This window comes from Gambusia affinis, linkage group LG01 (genome assembly GCF_019740435.1).
Source record: "Gambusia affinis linkage group LG01, SWU_Gaff_1.0, whole genome shotgun sequence".
Lineage (NCBI taxonomy): Eukaryota > Metazoa > Chordata > Actinopteri > Cyprinodontiformes > Poeciliidae > Gambusia > Gambusia affinis.
The window spans coordinates 18,898,859-18,922,773 of record NC_057868.1 but is presented as its reverse complement, the minus strand read 5'-3'; the positions used below and the strand labels follow the sequence as shown (position 1 = coordinate 18,922,773).

General features: G+C 39.4%; 1 protein-coding gene across 4 annotated transcripts; it reads right to left on the bottom strand.

The window, feature by feature from the left end:
• Positions 1–1,175: 1,175 nt before the first annotated feature.
• On the bottom strand, positions 1,176–23,382 carry LOC122826875 (solute carrier family 41 member 1). 4 transcript variants are annotated; one of them, XM_044109261.1, is made up of 11 exons: positions 23,159–23,382; positions 17,945–18,282; positions 11,831–11,938; positions 11,337–11,408; positions 11,111–11,255; positions 9,840–9,986; positions 9,267–9,411; positions 8,232–8,311; positions 4,255–4,389; positions 2,979–3,127; positions 1,176–1,780 (listed from the first exon to the last, which is right to left on the bottom strand). In XM_044109261.1, exons 2-11 carry the CDS (start codon positions 18,236–18,238, stop codon positions 1,607–1,609), a joined length of 1,449 nt encoding a protein of 482 aa, XP_043965196.1. In that variant the 5' UTR covers positions 18,239–18,282; positions 23,159–23,382; the 3' UTR covers positions 1,176–1,606. The 4 variants fall into 4 exon arrangements, with proteins under 4 accessions (XP_043965196.1, XP_043965275.1, XP_043965361.1 ...); XM_044109340.1 differs by lacking the exon at positions 23,159–23,382 and adding an exon at positions 20,427–20,668; XM_044109426.1 differs by lacking the exon at positions 23,159–23,382 and adding an exon at positions 20,450–20,668.
• Between the last annotated feature and the right edge of the window lie 533 nt (positions 23,383–23,915).

The following is a 23,915-nucleotide window of genomic DNA, read 5'->3' as shown; positions in this document are numbered from 1 at the left end:
TTTACAAACTCAACCTCCCCTTTTAGTTTATTTTTTATTTCTCTAGACACTGCTATCGGACTAAGGTTTATGTTCATATCTTCCTTCCTGAATTTAAGTATTACCTTAAACTCCTCATTTACCATTTTCCTCCTAACCACTCTGTTTTCTTCATCTGAACTATATTCTTCTAAACTTCTCTTACTATTTAGGTTAGCATTCTCTCGATCATCTTTCGAAACTTTTTCCTTCCCTCTACCCCTTCCTCTACCTACCGTAGTCCAATCGTCAAAATCCATATCATCTTCATCACCACCCCCATCTACCTTTGTGGTCATCCCAATCCAGTCACACTCCAGTTTATGCCAACCGCCTTTCCAAAAGTTGTTCGAACTGACAGTTCAATTGCACTCTCCAAGACAAACGATCCGCCCCAGCAATGTCAGGATTTTCCGGTGTGACGCCCGTGGGGCTTGTCGGAAAGGATGGTGCCTCTTAAGCTGGAGACACTGGCCAGCTGCCTCTCATCCCAATCAGCACCAATTGTCAGGATGTTAAAGACCCAGAGGAAGGGCCTTGGGCCGTAACAGATGTGAGCCATTGACTCACTTCTGTTGCTAACTCGTACAATGCTACGTACATTCTGTACAAAGAAGCTTGGCACTACGGGGTTGGGGTTGTAGAAAGACGTATGCAGTATGAGAAGCACAAAGCTGCTGTCAAGAGCCACAAACAGACCTCAGAAATGTCACAGCTACCACTGGTACTGATTTAAAAGCGACATTTAGTGCGTCACGAACTCTGAAGTCGGGGGTTTAGTGGATTTTAAACATGGTGGTCAAGTACCAGTCTGACCTATTGAAGAATTTTAGTTCAATCAAGTTGTTACTACGGAGGGAAATACAGCGTAGAAGAATGACAACAGGAAAACGAGTAGAACATGGAGCCATTCATCAGATGCAGCCATGATGGAAAATAGGGACAAAGATTTAAAGGAACAGTGATCAATGTCTTCAACCAAAGAACAAACCTGACATGATCCATTGTTTATTTCACATTTCTTCCTCAATGGCCTTTTACGTTTATATAACTTCTGTTGTACATTTCTGTCATGATAGAGCTCTTAATTTATTATTATTATTATTATTATTATTATTATTATTATTATTATTATTATTATTATTATTATTATTTAAATGAGATAAAAGCTTGTGAAGGAGATACAGAAACATCCCCGTCTACTTAACCTCACGCAGCAGGACATGTGAGGCGTAACGCAAACTGAACTCTTCGCTCATATTCAATCCAATTACTAATTACTGTGTAGCAACTTGTATGTCCTCCAGCACACATGCATAGAGTGTCCCGCCTAAAGATGGCAGCTCTAAGTCCTTTCTGTAAACCCAAGTCCAAACTGAGGCCAACCGCTCACCGCAGGGACTCCACTGCTGTTCCTCTAGAGAGTGAAAGTAAAGGCCTGGGTTTGTAGCGCTTCAGTTTGAACTGGCTCAGTGATCAAGATCGGAAGAAACTCTCAAAATTGCCTTAAAAAAAAATAAAAAAATAAAAGTGGTGCAGTAAGACAGGTATTATCTCAGCATTTGTTCAGGGATTAGTGGGAAAAACTTCACAGGCCCAAACTGTGAATCATTGAGACACAGCGGAAGCAGAGGGCCAGGAAGCCGGTTCCCAGAAGGTCCCCCAGAGCGGTCAAGTACGGGATGGAGAAGTTGTCGGGGTCCAGACTTCGTCTCCACATCAGACGGACGATGAGATCGGCTACGTATAGAAGAATGGCTACCTGAGAAAGAAAAAGCAAAACAAAGGAGAGCGTTTGGAACAGGCTGCGTTTTGGTTGTTCATAAGTGAGAGTTAAAGTTAGTAGTAAATTTAGCTCTGCTAATGCTAAACCAATACACAAAAAAACAAGTGAAAGCTAATGTTAAACACATAAAAGGTTTATCCAAGTCATGAAAATGGGCAACACTGTATGCCAAAAATGGTGGCCATCTTGAGTAATGGCTGTCATCAAGTGGAAATATGAAAAACATGAATAACATGCAGATTTCTATACTTTTATCCACATTTTCACAGTAATATGCTTCTCTAAAAGGGACTTATAACACATTTCCACCATACTTAAAATTTTACCTCTAAAACATTTTAAAAACTTTGTGTTATTTTTCCCACTTTACAGTTATGCACTGCGTTGTGTTGGTCTGCCACAACATAACTCAACAAAATGCACAGGAATCTGTGGGTGTAATGGGATAATATGTGGAGAAGTTGAATGTGTTGCAACTTACTGAAGTTCAATTGATTAATGTCGTTGGATTTTGTAATAAGATTAGGAAAAAAAATGGTTGGAAAACTAAACAAAGTTACTGAGAAAATATAGAGCAGCAAATATTTAACAGAAAAATAAAGCTTATGTTCTCTGACAGTGGAGAAGAGCAACCTTAAAGGAATCATTCACCCTTTTCTGAGATTTATTACCAAAAATTGTCCAGCAGTCACTGACTTCACTGTGTGTGTGTGCGTGTGTGTGTGTGTGTGTGTGTAGAAACTATCCGAGGCTGTTCTAGCTTCACAATGTGGCCGACACACAGCAAACGTCTCAAACAAACACCAACACTGGGCACCAGTCACCTCACAGTTGGGTATCAAGTGGTGGCAGCCATTTTTAATCGGACTGTGAAGAGTATGTGACGTTCCCTCAAATGGCTGCTTCTTGGTTCACCTGGTTCATGGGAAATCTTTTTCTTTTTTTTTTTTTTTTGCGTACTGTGTAAAATCAGATGCATGGGGGATTTTGACGTTCACTTTGTAATGTAATTAATATAAAAATATCGAGTGTTTTCTACCGCTTCTTGACACCGTCTGGAATATTATTCGCTCACACATACACACTGTCATACGATCGCTGCTACCTGCCCGTCCGTCTTTGCCAGATTTTGATAAACGAGGCCCAGTGTGTTCATGCAGCTGAGTCAGTTTACCTGGAGCAGAGCCGCACACAGGTAGCAGATGGTGAAGGCTGTGGTGATGGGAGCCTCCTCTCCCTGCAGCAGAGAGATGGCGTAGAGGAAGACCAGGTGCCCGGGTACGACCAGCAGCAGCAGCACACGCGCCGACTTAGAGTTCACTCCTGGGACGCAAAAGACAAGACGGAGCGTTATTCCCTCTGCTCACCTCGCTGAGTTTCCACTGATCCTCCTGATGTTCCCATGTCTGCAGATACATCTAGACGTGTAACTAACAGCTACTTAGTCGATTAATCTATTGATTATTCTGACAACTAACCGGATGAAAAACGGCAAAATCTACAGATTTTTCATTAACCACTTAAACTGTTTTATACAATATTAGAAATACATTAAAAGATGCAAACGTCTTTAAACATTTTTTTATGGTATAAAATGCAATACCATTGCATTCCTATTAGTGAATTTGAACCGGGTGAAGCTAAAACCACGTTATACCTGTTGAGGACTTTTGGCTACAACATATTTAAAGAGAAAGGTATGTTTATCTTTACTAAAAAATATAAATAAATTATACAGCTTTGGCTTAATTACAGATCTGAATATATGTTTTGTTTTCAACAAATAGCATTTTTTAAGTCTGTATTTTCTGTATTAACTGTTATCTAAATTAGTTTTTATTATTTCAATAATTTCAGCCCTACATGAGTATTTATATTCCAACATGGGACATGAAAGCAGAGGCTCATGTCTGTTCAATACAAAAACAACATTTGCTGCCCAACATGCAGCTTGGTTTCACTTTCAGGCTCTTTGAATTGCCACATGAAAAAAATTATACTTCATCAGTTGTATTAACCCTGCTTTACAAAAAATCAGGGCCTCAATTGCCAGCAGTGTTTTTTTTTTTTTCTTTTTTGTGATTCTTTATGATTTTTTACATTTTCTGTCCAAGTATTTCAGACAATATGAAGAAGCTCCTCCTTATGGGTAATATGGTTCTCAAAGATAAACAGGGATGAGCCAAGATTGATATTAGAAGGTTAAAACTGGAAATCATACATTGGTCACAAAATTCTGACCAAAGATTCTCTAATTCAGTCTTATTACGTTTTTTTTTTGTCACCACAATTAAATGCTAATAACACCAAAAATAATTCTTCAGTCATGTGAGTTCTGTTAGGAATACCAACATGAGAATTCCTTGCTGGTCTATCAGGTGAAAATAAAAACAACCACAGAGGTAAAACAGCGTAGATCTCATTGACACGGCCCAGAAGAGTCAGTCTACCTGAAGAGAAGAAGCTGACCCAGGGGTTGGGCCAGTGCTGGCTCATCTTACTGGGCAGAACACCTGGAGCGCTCCAGAAGTGAAGGTATGTTGAAATCCTGCTGGCCTGGATGGCCACCAGGTTTCCACCCACTCCTAACAAACAGGCAGAGCGGACAGACCCATTTTATACAGCACATTTAATAATACAGTTAACAAACAAAAAAAACACACTTTATATTACAGTGATAGAATAAAGAGAAGTAATTTATTTTCTAGTTAATAGTTCATAAAGAGAATAAAGGTACATAATATTACCGATTGTAATATTCTGACTTTATTCTCATATCATTTCAACTTTATTCTCATACCACTCTTTATTGTCGTAATGTCATACATATTTTCATAATTTTATTACTTAATCTTTCCACTTGTTGGTGTAAATGAGATATGCTCTAATTATTTTAACTGGAGGTTGTTTGATGTTTGACAAAGAGGAGCTCTGTCACCTCGGCTTGTTTCTGACAAAGCACATTTACAAAATGACAGATCAAAAATTGGCCACAGAATCTCTGATCGGTGCGTTTTGTGCATATTCCATTTCAGCGTAGTTTCTGCTGAATTGACATTTTTTTCTAAAAATCTGCAGCGAATTTAAAAAAAGGCAACTCTTGACATCACATTTTGTCCAAAGACTGAGCCCAGACACATCCTAAGAGAACAGTTTGAATCCTGCTCTGTGGAGCGTTACCGTGTGGAGACGGGTTCCTCCTGCAGCCCCAAACGCTGCTGCAGTTCTGCAAAAATCATTACGTGTCAAACTCTGGCATCTGCAGAAAACGGTCTGAGCTGCATTAAAGAAGACATGTTCACTTTTTTTATTGTGCCACAGATGGCCAGCAGTTTCAGTCTTTCAATCTGACCTTATTTGGTCTGAGATTATTTATTAAGCTCCTCACTGCCTTACTTTTAATAGTCATATTCATTTTGCTGTTGACAAGGGTCTCTGAGCTTAACACATGTATGTCAGACACATTTGCAAGAATCTCAAACTTTTAACAATGACAGATGGGTTTATAGGAAAATGGGGAAAAAAAAAAAAAATCTGCCTAGTTTTTTTTTTTTTTTTAAAGCACATCAGAGGAAATTTGAACCAGATTGGCAAACTTGGAACTGAGCGGAGAGAAAAGATAGAGAACCAGAGTGGAAACTAAATGAGGGAGAGTGACAGGCTGAGTGGCTGGTTATTAAAGTTCCTGTCAGCTGTGTGGCTGTGCACCATCACTGGTTCACACTCTCCTGTACTCAGACGATTTCTGCATGCATCACCTCACAGCCAACCCGCTCCATTACAGGCCACTTTTTTTTTTTTTTTTCCCTTAACTTGCCTTCACTTGTGCTTCAGCAGATTTTTTCCAACTTGAAACTCCAGAGCCTTACCTAAGTATTTGTTTTTTCACACATTTTCACACTTTATAGTGCCAAACTTCAATGGATTTTATTTACGATTTTATGTGATGACAGCGGAACAAATAACATACTGTCATCCCAAAGCATCATGGATGACGGTGTGGCATGAAAAACACTTTCAAAAATGCATATTCAGCTCTACAGTGTTAGCTTCCTGCCAAAATGTTACAAAAACATAAACCACAAGCTGTCTCCATCACAAATATGAGGAGGATTTTGATGATATTCCACTAATTTTGAAAAAGACTAAATATTACGATTTTGAGGCAACTAAAATCACATGTAAATAAATATTCAGGTGAAGCATGCCGCGTCATCATCCATCCACCATTTCCTGTTGACTCTGCAGTTTTCCATTACAGTTTTGTGAAATACACTAAATTCATTACAGCCAAAAAACCACTTCACCCTAATGCCAAAACATTTGATCAAAAAACATGTTTTTTTCAAAATTGAGGTGTTCACAATAAGCTAATTTATTTTCAGAATTCCAATTTGCGCTGTTTTAGGTGCAAGAATGGCGAGCTGGTTTTTTTTTAACCAGGCCAAGTTTTTTTTCAAAATCACTTTTAGCAAAAAAAATGACTTCATATTTTGAGAAGGTGACGACGTGGCTTTTGGCAGAAACTTACCACAGAGAGTGGAATTGTTTCGTATGCGAGAAGAGTTCACTTTGTACACGAGGCCACATGTAAAATACGTTTTATGTGTATGCAATGTTTTGGCAGGAAATTAATGCCCTATTTTGATACACCTAAATAAAATCCAGAGCAGACTTTCAGAAGTCAGCTCAGGAATCCCAGCGTGTGATGGAGCACCATGATCAATCCATTCCCATCTTCTGCAGTTGGAGCTCCTCAAAATGCTCCAGTGCTCTTAAAGTCTGTTCTGGTTCCATCCCAGCAGCTCTACATGGTTCAGCATCACTGACTTAACATGCTTTCATATTGGAGCCAAATGTTTCCCAAAGCATCATGGATGACTTTAGGCCTCTCTTTTGCCTCTCAGACAACATATGGTTTCAGTTCATCCCACGATTGCAATTTAAATCAGGCTGGGGCAAAAAAAAGGAAATGCTTGAGTCGGGGCAGCATTGCATTGCAGGGTACAGCAGCTGAAAGCTGAGGCTCCTTTCAGCTCTCATCTGGTGGTTGTGTTTGCTGCTCAGGACTATTTCAAACTCAAATGTTATTTTTTTTCCATTTTAATGCTAATTGCAGGTTTGATGCTGTTTTATTTTAGTGACAGTCCTCCAACGCTGCTGAAGGAATTAAGAGGAATAGTTATCATGTCTATAAAAGTATTTACATCCCTTTAACTTGTTCATATTCTGTCACATTAAACTCACAGGTTCAGCAGATCTTGGAAATTTTATGCACTAGCCATAATATTGCAGAATTGTGAGGAGGAAAGAAAATACAAATCAGTGTACAATTAATTTTGAATCTCAGTATAATATCCAATATAATTCTAAATATTGTTTTGTTAGCATCTTTCAGCAAATTGAAACTGTTTTGAATATCCATAACTGGATTCAGTAGAGGAATTCATTTACACCAACATGTAATATATTTTAAAAATATCTTACATATATTCTGATTCACCTTAAAGACTCAGTGGTTCACTCATCCTGTCAGTAAACTCATATGAGCCCCATCTCAGAGGGAAACATTGGCATAGAGCTGAAGATGCTCTGGATTCTTCCAAAATGATTTCTTATTACTAAGAAGATGAAAGAAGTCTCCAACTGAAAAAAAAAATATTCAGAAAAATCTACCCTGCTAAGATGAATATCAATTCTAGAGTCAAGAGAAAGTTTGACATACAGTACAGACCAAAAGTTTGGACACAACTGTGTGTCCAAACTTTTGGTCTGTACTGTAACTCCACGTTTTGTGCTTCCTGTCCTGCGGCCGTTCTCCACCTGTTGCGGTTCTGTTCTTTTGTTAATGCTTTTTGTCAGAATCTGTGACTTTATCCACAACATAGAAACACAATTTATTTTCTTATGAGAATATGTCTCACTCAGCCTCACTGGGAAACGCATGCATAAAGCTTCTGAGTTTCTCTATTATTGTTTCTAACTAAATTCATTTTTCCCAAAATGTTTGACGCATTTTACAATGAGGTTAAGTTTTATATTCAGTCTGTCAAAGACTGCTTTGAAGCCTTAGGCCGCCCAGCTTTCTCTTTTTGTCAAATATTATATATTATTTTTCATGAGGCATACAACTGTTTCATTAAATGTTATTTTACAGTAAATGGTATAAAATATAAAGCTTTGGAGAAACTTTAATGCTTCAGCATTAGCAGAACTAAAGTTCATGATTAGTGCTTTAGGGTTAGTGCAACTAACGCTTTAGTGCCCACCACTGAATTCCTGTTTCTCTCAATTCATTTTAAAACAACAGCCATTTGAAATGCAAGAGTCCTGTGAGTTCAGAAATAAAATAAGTCAAAACTTAAGCGAGCAATTTACCAAAAGGTGAGGAAAACAGAGGAGTGGTATCACAAGAAAAGATCCTTACCGTTAATGACAGGTGTAAAGACCGCCATCCCCTCAAAGTTGGGGTCACTCACTGTCTTGTCCAGGATAAGACCCCCAAAACTGAACAATTAAAGAATCACTGAGAAATCAGAACCATGTCCATTTACTGTGTAACTGGTACTTAATTTGTAAAAAAAATTTTATTTTTACTTAATCTTTATATGCAATGAGTCTCTGTAAAAAAAAAATTCTCAGGAATTCTTATCAATTTTCAGTTTTTTTCTACATTGGACAAAAAGAACTAAAACTTGATCTGACATTAATTAATTAATAACTTCCTTGAGCATTGTAAAACATATGAGTACAGGTTTCTGTTACTTGCGGTGGTCTTAATGTTAGCACAGCTTTGGAAAAGCTGTTTCCACAAATAAAAATAAGGTTTCATGAAAACTGAAACATGAAAAATGTTGGTTTACAAAAAAATTACTCAGCTGAGTTAAGATCGCTCTATTTAAGACTCTTTTTAAAAAGTACATAAAGTATATTCTAGTTTTCTTTTAGTTTTTGATTTTGTTTTCTGTCTCATTGCGCCCCCTGCTGTCCATTACCCTGGACATAAAGCCATGTTACCCAAATCAAAACAGCTCCAGTTTCCAGAATGACTCCACTTTGAGTCATTTTTGCTCATTTTACACATCAAACTGAACTCTTTTGACCTACTGTTTTTTGACACACAGTATATTGTGTTGTCGAAAATGAGGTAAAATGATACTGAGTGTCAAAATGGAGGTAAAATGACCCCTGATATGGGTCATTTTACCTCTTTAGTTTTTTGCCTCTTATTTTCAGTCTATTTCAGAAACATTTTCAGAACGCTGTCTTCTTTCTTCAGGTTACTTACAGCAGTTTTTACCTACAGCAGCTAAAGTATTTAATAACTATTGACTCAGATTTACAAGAAAGCCCAACTCCTCTGAAACACACTGTGTACACAGAAAAGCAGGGAAGTAGAGGTTAAAACCTTCTGCTCAGCTTTAAATGTCTGAATTAAATCAGCTGTAGATGTCGTCTGTACCTGCTGATGGACATGGCTACTATAACAGGCTGCCAGCCAGAGCGGAGAACCTCTTTGATCTGCGGACTCTGACGGGCCAACACCACCCACAGCGGGATCAGAGCCAGGAAGAGCAGGCACACCAAGGGGGACAGGTACCAGAGGTCTGAGGGTCCAAAGACACAAAACCGAACCGGAGCTCATCTATCTGCATTTGGATCGTTATCAGCATGTGGGTCAGTGCAGTTCTAACATGACATTTATACTTTTTTCTTCCACTTAACTCTCCAATAATTAGTTACAGCAATATTATCCATGAATATGCAAGTTATAGTGTGATCATAATATAATATAATATAAAGAAAATATTTTTATTAGTATTATGTAATAACTGTGTAATTAAACTGACTCTGCATAATAAACCTGTGTAACAGTCAGGTCCAACTTGAACTGAATTGTTATTTTAGATCAACGCTCTACTTCACTGACACACAGCTCAGAGCAGTCATGGTTCTGTCTGAAATGAAACCTGCTTGATGCTGCCATCTTGTGGTGTGATCCGGAATAGTCTAGAGGAAGCTCTGAGTCTCTGACCTTTATACTGGTAGAGCGTGGTGCTGACCCCGGCCAGCAGGGACAGCGTGATCAGATCCCCCAGGCTGGCGGCGATGGGCGTGGCCACATTGTCCGGGTTGATTCCCACCTTCCTGGAGCCGATGATCACTCCGATCATCACCAGGCCTGCATGGGAGGCAGACACACGCAAAGCAGAAGCAAAAGTCGAACTTTTAAATAAGGTTTACATGCAGCAGAAATTGGGAAAACCTTTTATCAGGCTGGTGAAAACCTGTTAGAGTTGATAAAAGTAATGCTGCCTGATTTCATTGATCTTTGCAACAGTAGTTATAAATATTCCTGTCAAAACAGAAAAACTAATGATTTGAATGTATTTATTGCAACTGAAAATGAGTGAATAAAATCAATAGATTTATTTCTTTAGTCATTATCTTTGCCAGGATATAAATCTAAAACCTGGTCAGCAAAGCAACGTTGTAATCACATATCTTAAAATAAAAGTCGTGGTACAGCTGTACACCGCCATCACTATTTTATTTATAGCAATGTTGCATGTTATTGTTTAAATCTGGACATTTGGTGCATGCATACAACGCTGGCACAGACAGAACACTGGTGGTAGAAAAATTCAACAAAATGAAACCTGGAGATGTAAGAATTATTCATTTAAGGAGGAACGGGCTGAACGTTCTGCTCTTTGTGTAGGAAATGTTTGAGTGTTTTTTGGTGTTGAATCCTGAAACATATTGTGGTGTTGTTGTCAGTTGCCATGGAAATAGATCTGCATGTAGCGTAGCTAACACTTAAAAAAAGAAGAGTATGAGTGGTTTGGAGTTAATTTTCAATGTTTTTTTTGTTTTTCTACATCACATTTCCCTTTTCTGTGTTGAACTATATTAAAAGAACCGTGGCTTCGTCTTCATTTAGTTAACAGAATTGTTAACAACCTGTATACGGATGGGGAGTAAAAGTATCATCTTTCTGCCCTCCAGCATTAGGAGTGTGCTTAAAACTTCTGGATGTAAACAACATGCAAAGTGTCTATGAACCAAAACATTTCTAAAATACAAGACAAGCTGAGTAAAGCGTATGTGTAAAAGTTTATGAGGAGTGTGACAGACACAGGAGGGTTACCTTAGGTTAGCTACAAAGGGTTAAAAATACACACGGTGAATATGATCACCATGGCAGCTCCAGTGTTTAGCACTGAGCTGACCTCTGAACAGAAAGCAGCCAAGCAAACACACCCGTTGACTGAACAGATCTGTGGTGTAGATGATCCCACATACCCAGGGACAGAGCAGCTACGAAGGCAGTGGTGATGCTGCTGGCGCACAGGACGGCCGCCTGGTCCAGCTCTACTCCTCCTCTGGAGATCGCACCCAGGCAGATGGCTGCCACTGCCGCCAGGAAGCCCACCACCGTGGCCTGGACCTGCACAGTTCATCACATCCCGTCTTTATCTTCCGATCGAAGCGTTGAAACATGCAGCGCCGCCTATGCAGAGGATGTTACCTGAATGAGAGCCAGGTTGCTGCACACCATGGTCCACTGCTTGTCTGGGTCATCCATTTGGCCCGTGTTGGCCTGCAACCAACAGACAGGAAGCACTCACATCTATTTCAATGTCATGGAAATGATTGTTTTTGAACCTTATGCTATGTTTGTATGAATTATGATTTAGGCAACTGAAAATAAATAAAATTGACTTTAATCTCAGAATTTTGCTCAGAATTCTGACTTTTTGAATTTTGAGATTAAAGTCACATTACAAAGAACAATGTCAGAATTCTGAGCTTAACGACAGAATTATGATCTTAAAGTCAAAGTTTCAAGAAAAGTCTGAGTTTAAGGTTAGAATATGGGGGAAATGTCAGAAACTAAAGACAGGATTCTGATCTCATCATTCTGTCATAACTTCATGCCCGGTTGAATCTCACCATGAGGGTGTGTCAGGATGGAGCTGGAGCTGAAAGACTAGAGCTAGAAGAAAAGCGGTTTGTTCTTACGGCGGTGGAGAGTCGAGCAGCCAGCGTCATCTCCAGGTTCCCTTTGAGGCCGACGAGAGCCGGAACCAGGATGAAAACCTCCGTTATCACCTTGAACACCTCCCAGTGCTGGAACACACATTCACATGGGAAACTGGACTTCAAACAGTTACAGAGCAACGTAATACACACAGAAAATAAAATCACCAAACATCTTTATGTCAAAGTCATCTGGACCTGATGCAGTCAAATAAGTCATAATGCCAGGAGACATCCTGAGCTAACCCAGTGGTCTACTTTCTGGGTTGATGAGTATTATAATGCAGGGAGTCCGGCTGATGTTGTCTGAGTGCTGGCAGGTCCAAGATCTTTAAATAATTCAGATATGAGCAGAAAAAGAAGAAATGATGGTCAGGGAGGAGAAACGGACAGCGAAAAGGAAACAGTCTGCAAATGGATGAAAACTATGAAGGCAGAGAAAGACCGACAGAAACACAGAGGCTTGAATAGAAAATGCAATATAGGCATAAATGAGCTAGTTTGTCCTGAAACCTGTATATGGCAAAACATGGTGTTATTTTTGTAGAAACGATAACAATGTGTGCAGCTGTAGGAATATGTTACTAAGATGGTTAAATAGAAAAAGAATTTAAGGAAAAGTGAAATAAGTGTGGTAAAACAGTTGATAAATTCAGTTCAATTCAAAAATCCTTTATGTATCCCAAAGGGAAGCTGTGGATGGTGATAACATGGACAGGAAGAATCTGACCGATCCCTGTCCATTTATGATCAATGAAATATATATATGTATATTTTTCCCCCCTATAAATGGTAGGCCTGGCAGGCTGCCAGACTTAATTTGACCAGCCCCCACCAGGCTAAGTGCCATTTGTTTATTTATTCTAAATAAGTTTTCCTATACACCAGTAGCAGTGACAGTAAAGTCAGGTTAAGCTCAGTTTAGAGCAATTAACTCACTCACCACTTCACTCAAAACAGTTCACTTGGAAGGTGTTCTTTCAGAGCCATACCAGCATTTGTGTAATCATTCTACAAAGACTGTCTTTTGAGCGAATATAAAATGCTCAGTTTGCACATGCTCAGTGCGGACCTCTTAACGCCCAGATATAAAGGCTGAGTAAGCTGATTTACAGGAGAGTTTATAGCAGTTTGTGTTGGGTGATGAGCTTACATGTCCTCCCTGCATGTTCTGGACAGCGCTTGGCTCTGTGTCATACACTTTACCAAACTTGCTAATTGGTAAAGTGTATGTAAATGAGCTACAGCACCAGCCAAACACAGACAGGTCTCTTTTATCCAATCAGATTATATCCGATTGGATATAAGATCCACTGGTTGATTACTAACTTACTTTGCATAGAGTTTTTTTTAAAAACCCAGTAGTTGGTGCTGAATTACTGCTAGTAATGTTTTCCAATAACATAATCACCTAGTCATATTTTCACTTTTCCTGTTAACTTGTAACATTTTTTAACACAAAAACATGGACAGTCATATCATTTATGAGTGTTTTTAGAAGGGGTCTCATGTATTCGCAAATTCAGTTGTTCATTGGGCATCTGTAGTCCCGAACTCTTCCAAATACCAGCACCGTAATAAAGTCAGTTTGGAAACATTTTGACTCTGCACTGTATATCAATATATCATCCCCCAAAAAGGAAAAATTCCTATCTAAAGTTTATTCCATACTTGCATAAGGTCCATTAGGATCCCAGCAGAGACCATTCCGAGTCCCGATATCAGGTAGGGAACCATAACCTGTGCCGCGATGAGCCAGGAGCTCTCTGGCAGGAAACCATGTTCAGATCGCGTCAGCTTCCATGTCACGCCACGGAGCTTCTTGTCCTGGTAGCGAAGCTCCAACTCAAGACGAGTCACCACCATGTCGATGGGGGTCTGGAGGTCACTTTGAGATAAGATATCCCATATTGAGAGAAACCTCAAGCAAAACACGAGTAACGTTCCCTTCCTGTATGTCCAAAATAATCTTGGATTGGGTCAGTACTCCAAAGAAGTCAACAGAGGCGAAGTCAAACAATCTTGTTCTTTTTCACAAGACAAGGCCACTTTGTTTTAGGGATTCATTAGTGATGTTGCCAAACAACTTGACTAGTAGAAAAATGACTGTTCTGTGTCAAGAAGTTTCAAGATTTTAATAACCTCTTTAATTTGCCTTTAACTCTGATGAGAGAAATTGATCAATAGTCCATCTTGTCAGGCAAAATCAAAGTTAGAGGCTTTAAATCTACATTTAGGGAATGAAGTGAGGAATTCTTGGCCACGTAGTGAGTCAGCAGTGATGACGCACCTATCTGTCAGCCTTACTGGGGAACACATTCATTAACACCATTTCTGATTTATAGGTCGCGACATTCAACGAGCGCCGGCACTAAACATCAATGTCTAAATCCTTGATTAAAAGGTCAATTTACTCCAACATGTCAGATAGAGAGCGTGAAGACGATCCATCAGCTGTCGACGACGACTGATTGAGCTCCTGTTGCTCCCAGATCACTTTGATTAACTTCACAGAAGGAGTTTAAGTTGAGATGTAAATCCTCCTGATCCGGTCTGAAACAGATTTGACCTCCATCTTTGAGGCAAAACTGTATCCCGCCACTGATGTCAATTGCTCTGTGGAAGACGATGAGGCATAGTCCCTGAAGGTCTTAAGAGTAAGAATCAGTCGTTTGTCTGATTTGGCCAGACTCAAAATGAGAAACCAGGGAGTTCTGTAAAGCCGGTGAAAGATCCAGTGAGAGGATGGAGCAGCCGGCTTCTGGCAGACACGAGTGCCTGTTTCCTCCTGTCGGCATCAGCGTATCCTGCTCAGTGATGACGTAGCGCGAAAGAGGCAGGGCTGTCTGGACGGTGCAAACTCTGTAGGGAAATGACTGGCTTCCCTTTCGCTCTCCTCCTCTCTGCTCCTTACTGCGTGTTTGCCTCCCGTCCTCCTCCTCCTCCTCACCATGTGACACTCCCCCCTCCCCACATTGGACGGCCATTCTTGCATATTGCTCCCTCTCTCATCCACCTTGCTCTGATCTTGCTCTCCCCGTATCGTGACTCATTCTTTCTAGTCATCTAATTGTTTTCGTCGCTACCTCATATCAACCTGCTTGTGCACTTCAAGGAATGCACATCTTCTCAGTCCGTGTGACGCCACAAGACCGAGGAAACACACTCACTGTACAGCAAAACACTGACCTCATTTCAGCAGCTCAGCAGAACTAAAACTGATTTGAGAAGCACTTTTTCAGGTCAGAACAGCACTGGCTGACAACATAACAATATGTTCATAATAATACTTTATAGCTTTTATCCATTTTCTTTTCTCTATTTTTAGTCAAAACTTCTTCCACAGAACAAATGAGGCATTACGTAAAAACATCTTCAGAAGTCAGAATCAGACTTCTGAAGTTCAAACCTTTACAAAAACTGGAAATCCAGAAGTCCAGACGGTGAATCTATAACTGTTGCCGCAGTGATTTACGAGAACAATACTTAATTCATAAGAAGAACAACTCACTGATTAATATAACAATACTGGGTTTTTTTGATTATGGAAGGAATATTTAGCTTCCTAGCTACCAAATGAAAATATGGATCATTTTAAAGAGCAACATGTTATCATCCTGCAGTGTCGAGTTGCAGAAAAAAAAGCTACTTCAGCTGCTCACTCTAATAATCCATATGCAATAAAACCACACTAATAGGCACAGTCCATCCAACTCTCACTCTTTATTAAATTTGTTTGTCAAAGTAAAGCTTCTAGGAGGCTTCCCAGCTAACAACAAGTTTAAAGCTCATTTCAGCACAGCAGCTTCCACAAGAAATGATGCTTTTATTAACCAGGAGTAAAAATGATGTGATGTTAAATGGTTTATTAAAACCCGACAGATGTTTTTCTTTTTTCGTGATGTCTTTGAAGCAACAACAATTATCATGTGTCAAGCTGCCTAAGCTTGATGAAAACAAGAACAGTAGAAACATAAAAACAGCAAATTAAACTCCTGGGGTCAGAAATGAAGGTAGGATATTGTTCTATACAACAACAAATGTGTAATTAGCTCATCTGACTCTCTGGAATCAGAACCCTAAACAGCTAGAGAGGTTTTGTTTTTTTGGGGGGTTTTTTTTTTGACTTTCAGTCTGATTGACACGTCCTTTAGTGTCTGCAGAGAGCTCTCAGCCAAAGTCGTGACTGCTCAGCCTCCATCCATGCAGCACAGTAACAGAGACTGTATGCAGATGGTGAACAGATGAAGAGGTTTTTTCCAGGACAGACAGAGGATGCAGAACATTGAGAAGCAGACAGTGACACCAGACTGAATGCAACCAGCTGGCTTCAGACCAAACGCTGGGGACGCTGAGGTGACCACTACTAATCAGACAAAATGTCAGAGATTCCTTTATTTTACTGTAAAAACGTTTAGTAGAGGTTGCTTAATATTAAAAAGATGTGATTGCTGCATTATTAATGAATGCTCCAAATGATGACACATGTGGCTATTCATCCACATTTTCCTCACTATTGTCTGGATCTTCCCATCATCACAATGTCATCATCATTCTCATTTTTATTCACTCAACCACTTTAATCAATATTGATTATTCACTTCAAGGGCAGTGAGTCCATCCATCTGGACAACATCAGCCAGGCCCACGAGTTCCTACACAACGCCGCCCGATTCTCATTTCCAGTCAGTGCTCAGTCTGGGATTTCTCCCATTGAGCTGTGGACTCTGTTCAGACCTCCAAGTCGCCATCACATAATATCATCAACATTACTGATGTGTCGTTCTACTTGTTCTCATTCAACTTGTGGCTCTCCTTCGTCTTCCTGTATTTGTCAGGTATGAATTTATCGAGCTGCAAATCCTGCTAGAAGACCATATTCTACATGAAACTGTGAGCTGCAGGTGTTCATGTGTGTATTATGTTCATGGTGGGTGGAAAAAATAAGAGGAGTAAATGTTAGCCAAAAACATCTCTAAAATATTATAGAAATAAAAATGTGGAAATATTTGAGTTTGAAAAGTTGTTTTTTTCATAAAAATTTCAGAGATTTTTTTTTTAGCAAATTTTTGATTTTTATAAGTCAGATTTTTCTTATTTTTTTTCGAGAAAATTTCTGAGACTATCCCCAAAATTTTGGAGTTTTTTGGTGGAATTTTTTATTATTTTTTTTCCATCTACAATGGCCTCAATACATTGTAGTTAATGACACAAAGGACAGCACCCATAAAACACAGAGACATATTATGGAAGGAAACAGTCCAAGCCTCTCTGAACACAAACAGTCAGGAATCTGCTTGGTCATTCTGCCCAGAACGTCTGAACACACGGTGAGAAGGAAGTGGCTTTAATACCAGCAGCAGAACTCCTAACATAGTTAAAGTGATGCCTGGAAAAGGAAGGGTTGCACTGCACTACAGTATCCTCCTTCACTGCCTTATTGTACAGTCTGTAACCAAACGCTGCTATCTTAATATCTGATTAGCTGAGTAAATGCACCACAGGACAGTAAATGTAAAGTTAATTTTGTTTCAGCAAAGCAGCTTTTTCCATTAAAAGAATAACCATAAATAAGTGGTAACAGCTACTCATGAGCTACTTAACTATTATATAAATAAATAATTCTTTTATGCTTAGTGTGTTTAAAAAATGACCTCAGCAGAACTGCCACGTCTCGTTCATTGCTACATGCCAAAAGAAATGTGTTTTTACCTCTAATTTGTGGTGAACAAACAAAATGGTAATTAGCTAAATTCCGATTGTTAGTGGTGAGCTGGTGTTATCCCACAAACGAGACCAAAACAAACGCTGTAGTGGTGAAACAAAGTATTTGGTCCCTTACACATTTCTCCTGATCCCAGTTTTAAAATCAGACAAACACAACCTGAGTAAATACAAAATGCAGTTGCAAAATGATGATTTTGTTCATTAAGGGATAAAAGACACCCAAACTAAACGCTTTAGATGTGAAAAAGTAATTATTCTCCTTGTTAAACCATTTAATTCAATTTAAAAATGTGTTATTGATCCCAAAGGGAAAATAAACGTTGATGTAGCTCATAAAGAGATGTAGATTCTGCTGGATTCTACACCAACCTGTACATTGTCCAGCACCATGCCGGCCATCACCATCCCCATCCCAGCCAGCAGGTAGGGGAAGAGCACCTGGAGACAGATCGCAGTGGCTGACTCCTCCTCCACTTTGGGCCTCTCCTCTGGCAGCTTTTTAGGGGACGGCTGGAGAAGCTGGGGTGATATGAGGTCATCTTGTGCATCTAGGATGTCTGGAAGACGGGCAGTGGGACTCCCACTAGGACTCTTCCTATTGGACCGGGACTTTTTGCTCTTCTTCCTTTGCCGGGCCTGTTGTGGTTTATCATCACCGGGCATGGCGGCTGCGGCGGTTCTGACCAGACAGGTTGGGTTGATTTAACCTAAAGGATACAGTGAGATGTCAGAGTTTGAGACAATTATTTTATTGTATTATTTTTAAAGTGTCTCTCAGTCTGCTAATCTTAATTGTTAAAAACCTTTTGGACACAAATATCTGTATTTTCAGCTCGTCCTGACTAAGGTTCCCAATAACAGCATATAAACATGTCTTCCAGTCTAAAGCAGAGGTGTCTAAATTTTGCACCATTCGGGCTCACAAAATGCATTTTTTATCAAAATTGCAAAAACTACTTTACCTGCTCAACAATAAACTAAACACAGAACATTTTATAGAAAAAGTCAAATGTCTTTAGAAGAGGCATGTGTAAATCATCGCAGATTAAAACCATAGTCTTGCAGGTTTGCCTGTTTTTTTTTTTTGTTGTTCTTTTTTTAAAGCATAAACAATATTCTAAATTTGTCATTGAGTTTGGCTTTTTTCTAGATTTTGTGTTCACAATTACAACAAGAAGAACAGGACATGGCTCACTTTATTTTACCAAATGTCATAACTCACGTCTGCTATTAAGTAAAAATCATTGAAGTTTTGCAGCCCTGTTTAATTCAAATCAAACTATTTAACTGTTCCAATCAAATCTGTCCCTGGTCTCTCTCATCATCCTCCTACAACTACAATAAAGCCCCTGAATCCCTAATTCCCTCTCCTTGTCCGCTACTGAATCTTCTCCAACGGTCAAAGTTTGTGTGGTAATTAACATATGGGTTAGTTTGACACATTTCTCTGAATGGGCTTTTTAGCTTTTGTCTAGTTTTTCTGACCCGCCCCGTCTCGTATCCGCTCATTTTCTCGGACTCCGGTCAGCTGAAATGGCGCTATTCATAAACTTAGAGGAGGGGCGGGCCAAGGAGAACTGAGGGATTTCATTGGATAAGTCCACTGTCCGTCAATAAAATCAACCAATGGGCTGCCGCGGTCGATAAACATTAGATTTAATATAATTATTTTGCTAAATTATGACAGAGTAGAACATTATGTACATCAGTCTGGACTCCAGACGGTCAGTTCTCCTTTGGACAGAAGTTAAAACTGAATGCAGATTTAATTTTTTTCTGTTCAAAATTGTCAACCCACCACAGTGGCGGGTGCGTTGCTCCAATTTACACGCCACTTCATACTTTTATCCGCATTTGACCAGAGGCGGCTGATAATTTCCACTCCTATTTACATCCCTGGTTTGGACATTGGCTATTAGCCATTAACGCCAGCAACTCTCCTGCAAGCCCCGCTACTACGCCTTGAGTGATTGTCCACAAATGCGGGATGAACAGAAATCTGATTTCTATAAAATAGAATTAAAGCTGAGAAAATTGCTGATGTTTTGATATGTAAGTTAAGTATTTAACTAGATTATACTAGAAAAGAAACCAATAAAGTGCCCAGATATTGAAACTGGCCAATATTGTCTTGACTGGCTGACTGATGATCGACCAGCCAAATACTGAAAAAACTGTATTATATTTGTTGATTTAAGAAATCTATAAAACCTAAAATACCTGGATATTTTTGGTCCATAAGTGTGTTGACTGATGTCAGGGACGGTTTTCAGTTTTAAAAAATGAAATAAAGTTTAGAGAGATATCCTTTGTTGTATAAATTGTAATTCCTTCAGTTTCGATTGGATTAAAAAACTACTTTTCCATTATCAAAAATAACCATTTGTCTTTTATGACGTAAAATCATTTCAAAATGGTCAAAATCAGAATCAGGTGGACCAGATGATCTTCAGGAAAAACAAAAATCCGCGTCAGCTAAATCAGCTTTCAGGCAGAAAAGGCTGATCGGTGCATTTTTTTTTTTTTTTCTGATTACCTGAAAGCAACAATCAAAGTTTTGCAATGGCCTAGTCAAAATTAGGACCTCATCCTGATTGAGATGTTGTCTCAGACCATTATGATATCTGTGCATGAAGGAATTCCTGAAAACCTCAATGAAAAAAATTCCTCCACCATGAAGAGGGATTCTAAAAGAACACTTTGTACACGACTTTCTCAATTTAATCATAAACAAATTGAAACCTGGTAAAGGTGCGTTAACGTTCCCAATGCCAGAGTTTTTCTTTGTTGACTCGTTCAAGCTGCCTGAAGAGGGAATACAAAGGCGGAATAAAAACAGCAGTACACACACACGTCCACACGGAGTCGCAGCACCTCCCGCGGTGTCCCGAAAACTCCTGTAACACAGCGAAGCTTTGAAGAATTCGTCGCGTGAACGTTTTATGTTTTCGCACAATCCTTCATTGGAAGCTGCCATGTCTACATCCCATAATGCATCTGTCACAGTAACCACGGATACACAGCCAGGCGCCCTCTGGTTGGAGCAGATGTGGTGGAGTGAAAATTTATTCGGCCAGGCGTCGAGTCAGCGTGTCAGTTAAGGTATGGCAAGCCAATTTATTATATAGCTGCATGTTCATTTCAGTACTCTTCACAGATCCCTGGGCTTTTTAAATAAAAAATGTAAACAAAATGTAAAGAAAACAGAATTAACTTCACTTGTAAGATTTAGGATACACATTTCTGTTTGTTGCACAACTGCAGATATTTTAACTTTTTACTTTTTGTTATAGTATTTTTGCTGTGTGCATGTTGGCGTTTGCTATTTGTTGCAAGTACACTCTGAGGATCCCCACTTTAAGGGTGTCTTATTTTCTCCATAAAAGAATCATAGTACATAAATATCAATTATATAGATTTAATTTAGGTTTGTACACCAAGATTAATTCTACAACTATTACAGCATGTTACAGCAGGGTGGTTTTATTATGTACTCTGATGGGTTACCATATAGGAATGTCCTGCCAAAGACGTGCTTTAATCGTACGTGCACCTCGACCACAATGAGTAAAACAAAACAGACCAGTTCTCCAGAGACTTAATTATTCTATTCAGGTGTGGTGCAGCAGAGGCACATCTAAAAGTTGCAGGACTGTGGCCCTCGAGGACTGGAGTTTGAGACCCCTGGCCTAAACCCTGGACAGAAAGCTGTAAGACGTGTCATTTGCTGTTTGGTACTTGCCATGTGGAGGATACAGTGAACATGTTAAAGAGGAGGTTCTGGTCCAAATGGAACTTGGTCGACATGTAAAATGCTATGAGATGAAGTCCTGACAATGTACATCATGCTGGGCAAGTATGGGAAGGACAACCTCAAGGTGAAGCATGGTAATGGTGGCATTATGCCAAGGGAATATGTTCCCCAAAGGTCAAAACATACTTCATCTTAAGTGCTGAATCGGCTCTCATTGACGCATAACAAAAATTGAGTCCTTTTGATTGCCGAACTCGACACCAAGCTCTGGTCAAACTGTTTCAACAAGTCTTACCTGATTGGTCAGAAATTTGGAGACGTGTTTTATGCATTAGTGTGCTATGGCAGCAATGCTGATATTTCACTTCCAGTTTTAGAAACTGCAGGAAATATGAATTATTTTATCTGACACGGTGAGGATTTACAGTATGTACATTTGTCCGATTTTTCACTAAAGAACTACAAAGGCTAAAAACTCCTGGATGTGAACTGCAACATAGTCTTCCATGAAGCAGACTGGCTGCAGAAACGTGTGGTGCCGTCGACGTGACTGCTTCATAAAAGCAAATCAGATAATCCATGAAAGGAGATAGAAACTCGACAGGTACTGAGAGAGGAGGGGGGCCCTCCAGGTGGCCTGGGCTGTCGTATGAAAGGTGTGCGTGAAAACGAACGGCCCACCTCCAATTTGGCTTTGGTTAAAATATGTGGGGGACTTAAGAACCCAATAAAAAAAAATTTGCAATAGTTTTAAGTACTACTTAAAATATATCTGTGGATGAAGGAATGCACAGATATATGTGCATGTCAAACTCATTTTAAAATTGGGTCACATCAAAATCATGAATGTAAAACGGACAATTATGGTAGAATGAATTTATAAAACCGCTAGTTAACAAACTAGCTTTCTCTGTATAAGATGAAATTATGGTAAATAATATTCAACATCTTTTCACATTGATTTCATTTGCCTCTAAACAGCAAACACAACTTTAATTTGATTGAGAAAATAATATTTAAGCAGACAAGTGCTATCTTGAAAGTTCCATTTCCTTTTAGACTCTAGCTAATTTAAACTCCTACTCAGCCAGTCAGTCGGTCTTTGAGTTGCCTATTTATTTGGAACCGAAACGCACAGAATTGCGCAACACCCCGTTGAAACAAAAATTACTGAGATTATTCTTTTATTGAGTCATTACTTTGAATGTGTATTGTAGATTTTTTATTGTTATTATTTTTTTAATGAAGTTACAAACGTTTTGGATCTCAGTGAATATTTTGATAAGTGCACCAGAAGAGGACGTGTCGGTCTCAGCCACCTGGCGGCCTTCAGTTTGCTGCCTACTGGTCGACTCAAAACCTTTCTGCAATCGACATACTGAGCAGTATAGAGGGTCACACAAAACCTTTTGGTGAGCCTTGACTTTGACACATGTGGTTTAGGGTAATCTTGGTAACACTGCTGTCACTTTAAGCATATGAACTGTTTTGGCACACACCTATAGTGACCTATACAACCTTATTGTGAATCCCGTGGTTGGGTTCTGTGTTGGTCTGTAGAAACCACTGATCTTATCGGCAGGAACTGCAATGATTGAATTCTCCAATGACATGTTTTCATGTAGTATTGTACATTACCTAACCCTACTTGCTGCAGTGACGCTGCTCTCAGACTGTAGCACAACGCTTACTCAACACACGTTCAACAACAAACTTTCACTACTTCTACCGCACTCTGGGAAAAATTGTGGATAACCCTCTGAACACAGAAATCCATCATACAGTTTTTCTTTAGCTGGAGCTGTTCTGCTGTTATTGATCAGTCCTACCGTTTGTCTTCAGGCTTAGCTCGTCAAACGGAGTCCGTTCACCGCCGTAGTATGTCCAAGTTCCCAGAAATAACTCTCCTATGTTGTGTGTGTGTGTGTGTGTTTCTGTATCTAAATTAAGGCTATCTGTACAAACTGATTTTCTCATGTATATTTGTATGGTAGGCCCTCGGTGTGTGCATGGGCAGCATATGAGGCAGAGTGCATGCACCATAGAGCACCTTCTTAAATTACATGGCATTAGCAGATAAGGTTATCCCCCGGCCCTGCTGTCTCCTTCCATCTCTTGTATGCAGGATGATGGCAGCAAGCAGCTGGAACACTTCACTCTTTTATTCATTCAAACTATAGGACAAAGAGTAGATTGCTCTGAATTTGGAAATAGGGACATAATTATCTTGCATGAATAATAATCACTCCATCTAGCATACTGAACTACTTTATTTTCAGGTAGATAAGGCTTCGCAAATTACCCAGGCAATCGGCTTCCTACACAATTCTGTTCAATTCTCATCCCCCTTCAGTGCTTCATCTGGATTTTCTCGCATTAAGATGGATTTCTCCTGAAAAAGTTCTGCCATGCATGGTGCTTTACATGTAGACCAAAAGTATGAGGGCTGCTTAGGACAAAAACTATGTTTTGTCTCTCACACACTACTAAAGACTCATACACACTCACAAAATATGGAATATAGCACATATATATTAAAATGTTACACACACATACAATTTCTTTCTCACATGCACACATAAAAGA

Bases quoted from the DNA above. Each gene is read 5' to 3' on its own strand.
- LOC122826875 (XM_044109261.1), bottom strand. From the start codon at position 18,238: ATGCCCGGTGATGATAAACCACAACAGGCCCGGCAAAGGAAGAAGAGC. The intron at 11,939-17,944 runs GTTGGTGTAGAA...TGTGTGTTCCAG, and splicing joins TGGTGCTGGACAATGTACAG to CACTGGGAGGTGTTCAAGGT. The intron at 1,781-2,978 runs GTAAACTGACTC...TTTCTTTCTCAG, and splicing joins TGTGTGCGGCTCTGCTCCAG to GTAGCCATTCTTCTATACGT.